The 6,798-nt window shown below is 40.1% G+C and overlaps 1 protein-coding gene across 2 annotated transcripts in view; it reads left to right on the forward strand.

Moving 5' to 3' along the window:
• The window catches only part of tiam1a (TIAM Rac1 associated GEF 1a), a 50,026-nt gene extending 44,386 nt beyond the window's left edge, over positions 1–5,640 (forward strand). Inside the window, exons 25-30 of one of the 2 annotated variants that reach the window (XM_068331974.1) lie at positions 992–1,050; positions 1,463–1,559; positions 2,420–2,507; positions 2,618–2,790; positions 2,939–2,976; positions 3,047–3,268. In XM_068331974.1, the coding sequence (XP_068188075.1) occupies positions 992–1,050; positions 1,463–1,559; positions 2,420–2,507; positions 2,618–2,790; positions 2,939–2,976; positions 3,047–3,139 (548 nt within the window). In that variant the 3' untranslated portion in view covers positions 3,140–3,268. Of the gene's footprint in view, positions 1–991; positions 1,051–1,462; positions 1,560–2,419; positions 2,508–2,617; positions 2,791–2,938 lie in introns of both variants that reach the window. The other variant, XM_068331973.1, reaches the window with a different exon arrangement.
• The last annotated feature ends 1,158 nt before the right edge of the window (positions 5,641–6,798 follow it).

The following is a 6,798-nucleotide window of genomic DNA, read 5'->3' on the forward strand; positions in this document are numbered from 1 at the left end:
ACACGACACATAAATAAAATGAATGCTGTGACTCACCTTTAGACTCCAACCCCCGGGCCGCGGACCGGGTCAATTGATTTTGTGGGTCAGTTGGTCCCGGACCACACAGAAAGAATACATAACTTAGATTATTTCTGTTTTATTCATGAACAATGTTTTCTTTTGGAAAAATAAGTTTCTCCACATCTGTATCTATCTCACTCTTAATGCATGTCAAGACGTCCTGGTCACCATCTTAAGGGGGCCACTGACTGGTAACACAGAATACGTTATCACTAAACTGAAACTCCCAAGCGAGCAAAACAAAGAGAGAGTTTCTTTAGAGTAAAAAAGCCAGTGAGGAGACAGAAGAAGAACCTACGGTTTTAAAGAAAAAGAAAGCTACAAATTACCAATTTGCTGGTCGTACCATTTTATTTTGTTGTATTTATCATTTTGTATGTATATCATTTCTTTAACATCTGCAGGATATCTGCCATGGAGACTTAAAGCATATGTACAGAAGCTTATAACGGTTTTACGATGTTGGCTACTATTACACATCGAAATGTATTTACACAAAGAAAAATCCAGTCAGGGATATACACGAGAGCTATTTGCAGGATCTTTTTTGCTCTTTTCACACAAAGTGCATCATTTTATAGTGACATTAAAGGGATTACACACCCAGGAGTGCCATATCTCTGAAGGTTTTATTCAGCTTGCGTACTTCTGGTGATAAATATTACATCCACACAGTACTGGAGCATTTCCCTCACAAGGTGATCGTAAGTGGAAGTGAGTGTTTTGTGCCTGTGATGTTGTGACCTATATTCAGGCAGTTTAAGGCTGTTTTGTTCATTGAACTATAAGCACGTATTGACATGTTGAATGAAGCCTGTCGCCATCGTAAATTGGGCAGTCAAATGTCTTTGATTGCATCCGACAAAGGAGTGCACACCTTTCTAATGATGTCTTTCATCTTCATTTCTTTTCTGTGCACAAAAAAAAGTCTTCAAAACAGCAGTTGTGTTGATCTACAAGGACTGCTCCAAGCATCGGAAAAAAATCGTAAGTCATTTTTGTATTATTTTCTGCTGTGCGATTCTTTTAAAGATCTATATTGGAGGATGTTATGTGTGGTTTGGAGTTCAGGGCTTCCACTGAAGTGCTTTTATAAAATAGCTTCTTTTTAAAGGATTTTTTTTTTTAGAATTTTGCATTGAGACCACAGAGAAATTGAGGTAAAAATCTCTCAACAAACAATAAATGAATTGATTGAGGACGGATTTTGGTAATTGAATAGCCTGAGTCTTAATAGATTTATTCTGCCATTGCTCTTGTACAGTGTACGGCAGTCCAGTCCAGTGACTGCTTTTGTCTGTCTAACCACCCTCAGGTCAACACGCTGCTCTCTGCTGTCGTGTTTATGTATTGCAGTGGTCATGTATTGAATAACTAACCCATCTCTTTGCTTTTTCAGGGTGGTTCTCACCGTGCCTCTGTGATTGATGACAGAGATCCATTTCGTTTCCGTTATATGATCGCAACAGACTCTCTGCAAGTCCGCACCCTTGCAAGTAGGTTTCTTCAAATGCAACAGCATGCAACAAATGTCATTTTCAGTCTTGCATCACCATTTCTCCGAGTGCCACTTTGAGGAATAGTGAGCTTTGCTGTTGTGGTCAGTACCAGCTTTGTGAAAACGAGAGTCCAATGTCATGGTTAATTCACACCAGACTCAAGTAATTAAGTTCAGTTTGTAAAAAGCATCCCTTAAATTAGAAAATACTTGTTATCCACTCAATGGCATAATATAAGTATTGCATATTAGACAAAAAAAAATCTGCTTTTTTGAGACACTGTGGGGAAACTTCCCGGGGTAGTTTTGGCATGAGTTACACACTATTAATGCATACATGAATGTGTGAAATATTTTGCGAGAATGTGTTGGATTTGCATCAAGTCTAAGTAAGTCTGAGTAAACCTGTGCAATATATCCTCACAAGGGACATACTGAACTTCTTCATTAAGCATTTGGCAGTGCCTGAGCTGTATTTTTTTTGCTCATCCCTTAAAAGTGCATTAAAAACAAGAGGCTTGTTGTTAAAGAATGAATGCATTCTGCATTTTTATGTTCAGGTCATAGAACACATTGAATGCCTCTCAGAAGCTGTTTCTGATGATGTGATCAGTGCGATTTTGCTGCCTTTCTTTATCTCCGACAATAAAAGAAAAGAAAAACATAGGACCCTATTAGTAGGTCTGCATGCAAGCTATTTGAATCTTAAATCACCTCCTGGCAATTCATCATCATTGTTTATCTGCATATTGGTCTGTTATTAAAGGGAATTAAAGGAATTATTGACTGAAATGAATTAATAGTATTTTCTGTTTTATAAATGTAGATCACATTTGTCTTTTCTCTCATTCTCATCAGATTCTGAGGGTTCGGCGGTGTGTGACATAGTCCACATAAAGTCCGAATCTGAAGGAAGACCAGAGCGAACTTTTCAGCTGTGCTGCAGGTATGATTATTTTTTATTTCATACAACAGCAAATGTATTTTAAAAATGTAAAAGTGAAGGGATGAGATACTAAACAAAAGTCCTGCCTTGTGTTTTTGCAAAATCTGTAGTTCTGCAGATAGTAGGAAGGACCTCCTGAAAGCAGTGCACTCCATCCTCAGGGAGAAGCAGCGCCGGCAGCTTCTTAAGACGGAGTCTCTGCCCCCCAGCCGGCAGTACGTCCCATTCGGGGGTAAACGTTTATGTGCCCTCAAGGGAGCGCGGCCCTCCATGAGCAGAGCAGGTTGCCAAAATTCATACAGCCTTTAATATACAAGAACCATACTATGATGCCAGAACCAAAAAAACGTGAACGAACATGTTGCTTAACCGTGTTTGTGCAGGACGTTAACAGGAGAAAATAATGTTCTTGATCTTCTCTGTCTCTTCAGCATCAGCTCCAACTCGAACGTTAGCTCGCAGGACGCTGGTGAGAAACCGTTTTACCATTGATACCGACTTGATATTCCATGGAAACAATAACATCAGCCACAATTCAGAACCCTGCCAGCCAACATCGTATCCACCGCTGGCCCAGCACACACTCCCACAATCCCAAAAATCCCAAGGAGAGGATACCGACCGTTGGGTAGAAGAGCAGTTTGATTTGGGACGCTACGAAGACCTGGCTGAGGGAGTCGACATGGGGCCGGTGAAGGAGACGGACATTCTCAGCGATGACGACGAGTACTGCAAGTCTGTCCGAGCCGCCACAGCGAAACCGGTCGATCTGGACGGGGAGATGGGAGGACTCAACCTGCAGGGGGGAGAGATTAGTAGCCACAACCTGAACGGACTGACGGAGGCTGGAGGTGAGATCGCTACGAGAGTGTTTCAAGAGAAGGAAGTTAATCGAATAACTCAAGGTGACTCAAGCTCCTTCACCACTTGTGGCGTATCTTTATCTTGTTGTGCAACCCCAAGTATAAAGCTTGCCCCCATGAAGCAGTGTGCAGCAGAGGGGGCCACAAACAAGGACCATGATGTCATCTGGGTGCGACGAGACAGCATTACTAATGGGTGCAACAGTGATGTCTTCTGATTGGAGTAACAGAAGACGAGATAAAGAAGATGAAAGAAGATGGTGCGGAGGTTGAAAACAAGCTTTAAATATGTAGAATCTACAGGAAAAATGAACAGAGAAGGTGTGAATCTTCAGCCGGTCCTCCCTTGTGTTACGCCACAATCTTTTTCCTCCCTCGTCGCCTGCGTCCTCCTTGTTCTGACAATCCAAAAGAACCGAAACCCTGAGTGAGTTGCTTAAAAGTGGAACAGAAAACGTACGCGGTACTTCCTGTTTGGGACATCACTCTCACTGTGGAGTTGTTTTTTGATAATAAAAACAAGACAACACTGCATGTACACAACAGCAAACACGCAAGTGTGTGTATACTTTAAGTGTGTTACGTACACAGAAGCACAGATACCAGAGACTTTAGGCAGCTAGTGTACCATTAACACACCGTGCTGAAACGATGCCATCACTTGTGACTTTGTGGCCAAAAAATGTCTATTTTTCAACACAGGAATGTGGGTGTTATATTTTTTAAACCATGTTTGTATTTTAACACTCAAGGGCTGTGTGTTACTGAACTTCTCTTCAGGGGCTTTTGGATTAACGACTGCTGTTTAACAGTTGGAGGTAAGAAATGTTAGACCCGACTAGCTTTATCATGCTTTATATTGTTGAAAACTTAATATCTGCTGCACACCGGTGTACAGTCAGGCGTACAATAGAGTGCCATTAAACTCTTATATGAAAATATTTTGAAGCTTTCGTCTCTTAGCATATCCTTTTTAAGAATTTGGATAACAGATAGTTTATTCTTTATTTAATGTTTTCCTTTTTACTGTAATTCTTAATGTTTACACCACCTTCAGTCACCCAGTGTTACGAACCATTTAGTACCAGAAACAAGCTTGTGAGTGAACCTGTGCCCTTCACATGAATGTCCTACCATTACATTTGCTGCTCAAATAAAATGGTAGTGTTAGATTGATCATTGTTGGATTTCATCCACGACCCTGTACCCCCCCTCCCCCCCACACAGGCCACACTCTCCTCATGCCCCCAAACTTGGATGAATAACATCAATCCTACAACAATCCTGTTTTACTTGAATTTTCTTTTGAAAGGAGGTATTGGACAGAGCCACGTTACTGACTGCGCTGTAACCTCAGGCAGGGGAGCAGTCACGCGGGCGATCACTTATCTTTCATTAAGACGACACCTTTAACTCTGTCCTCTGACCTTTTGTCGAGTCAGGTGGCGTCACGACCGGGCGAAGCTCTCTGGTGCATACAGACTCGACACAGACATCCATGACATTTGAATCAGTTCCCACTGCATTTCCACTTCATCCCCCTCTGCATTTCTTCCTCTATCCACTAGGCTGTGCTTTTCTCTATGTTATCACAATGTTGACCACAGAGATCAACACACCTCACTTCACTTCATGCACACCTTCAATAGTTGTACTGAACATGCACTGAATTCCCAACCGTGAGGTGAAGTCTGCAAACTGGAGTGTGAGGACAGTGGAGGAAAATGCTACTATTTGGTTATTATTGTGTTTTTATGATGTTGGCTCCTTAGATTTTAGCCTCTGGGTGGTGATGCCCAGCAAGGACGTTCACATTGTGAGGTACCATTCCCCCTGGCCTTCCATGAAACCCCCTCTAACTCCTTCCTATATCTTATAAAACGGTGTTCGTACATAAAACTGTGGAATATTATCATTTGTATGTTAAAATAAATTTTCTAAATTGATTCTTGTCATGCCAGTGTGGGTGCTTTCAGTCCTGTGAACCAAACTGTCTCCTCCCTTATGAAGATAGCTTTTATGTCATAACAGCCTCCTAAAATTTATTAAAAGATTCCAGATGATTGCAGTTCTGAACTAAATTATTTTAAGTGATTAAAAAGGATGAAATGAAACAACAGTGACATTTTCGTGGACAACTGTACACAATTTCTGGAATAAGAAGAGGTTAAAACTTTAAAGTAGACACATTTAAATTCCATTTGGGAAATTCAGCAAAAATTTCTGCACTAAGTCTTTTGAGACTTTAACAGGAAAATACTGGTGCTGTCTGAAAGAAAGGGTATTTTATATGGTTCCATTAAGATTCCTTATATTTTTGCTCAAACTATTTTTTTCTTTTCAGTTTTTTTTCTGCATCTCCAGGCAATATTTAACAGACCTGTGTGATGCTGCTCTGTACTGATTTTAGTGTGAGGTCTATTTATTGCTCAAGGACTTGTTATGACATGGATTATCTGTATTAATTATGATTTTCTATACATTCATTTTCAGAGTTCCAGGTTGATTATGAAGTGTTTTTGTTTTTTTTAAATCAATTGTCTCTGAGTCAATTCACAAACACAGTGATAAACAAAATGTCAGTGCTGATGGAAATTTTTCTTAAGGAGATTACTGGCACACTTTGCCATTTTTCAAATGTCACCACGTAGAAAAAAAAATCATCCAGAAATAACAATCTGCAGGATATTGCCAATGTAACGGTGAATAAATGTCTTCAAATAGCATAAATCACTGTTTTACATTGCTTTGATGACAAATTATACATGAAATAAAATTCAGTTTTCCATCATGTCTCCATGAAAAAGTTAACAGGGTGGAAGTTAGAGTACATTATTATTACAATATTCTGCATTCTTTAGGAATACAGTATTTCAACAAATCAAATTGACTTACAATACCTCAAATCCCTACACAGTGTGCTACAACCTCTCCCTATAGAGTCTTGATTTAAGACACAAAAAATACCTCTAAGACTAGATTGGAAGACATCCAGTGACCCAAACAGATAAAGACCCTGCCTGTCTGCGATGAGAGATAATCTGGCATCCGTCCCATGACCTGAAGATTATTCTCCACTCATCAGGACCGATGGAGAGAACCGCTGCCAATCCGTTTGGTCCTTAATCCAGCCAAGTTACCCAGAAATAACAGAATAAAACCAAACGCGCCTTCATCGTAAAATCTAGTCTAACATGTTTAAAAAAATAAACAAAAAACTCAAAACACTGCTGCAGTCCGTATTATTTGGTAAGGTGGTGCAAACTGTATGTATTTCCAACTAGACGGGCACCACTGTGACAAGAAAAGCATGAACATTGTTTAAAGCAGTGCACATAATGCCCATCTTTATTTTCAAACTGTTTACAATTTGATCCAATATGGGCCACAAACGTCACATCACATACGTATTTAAGCAGTTAAGTAAG

The sequence above is a fragment of the Antennarius striatus genome, chromosome 13, assembly GCF_040054535.1.
Source record: "Antennarius striatus isolate MH-2024 chromosome 13, ASM4005453v1, whole genome shotgun sequence".
Classification (NCBI taxonomy): Eukaryota; Metazoa; Chordata; class Actinopteri; order Lophiiformes; family Antennariidae; genus Antennarius; species Antennarius striatus.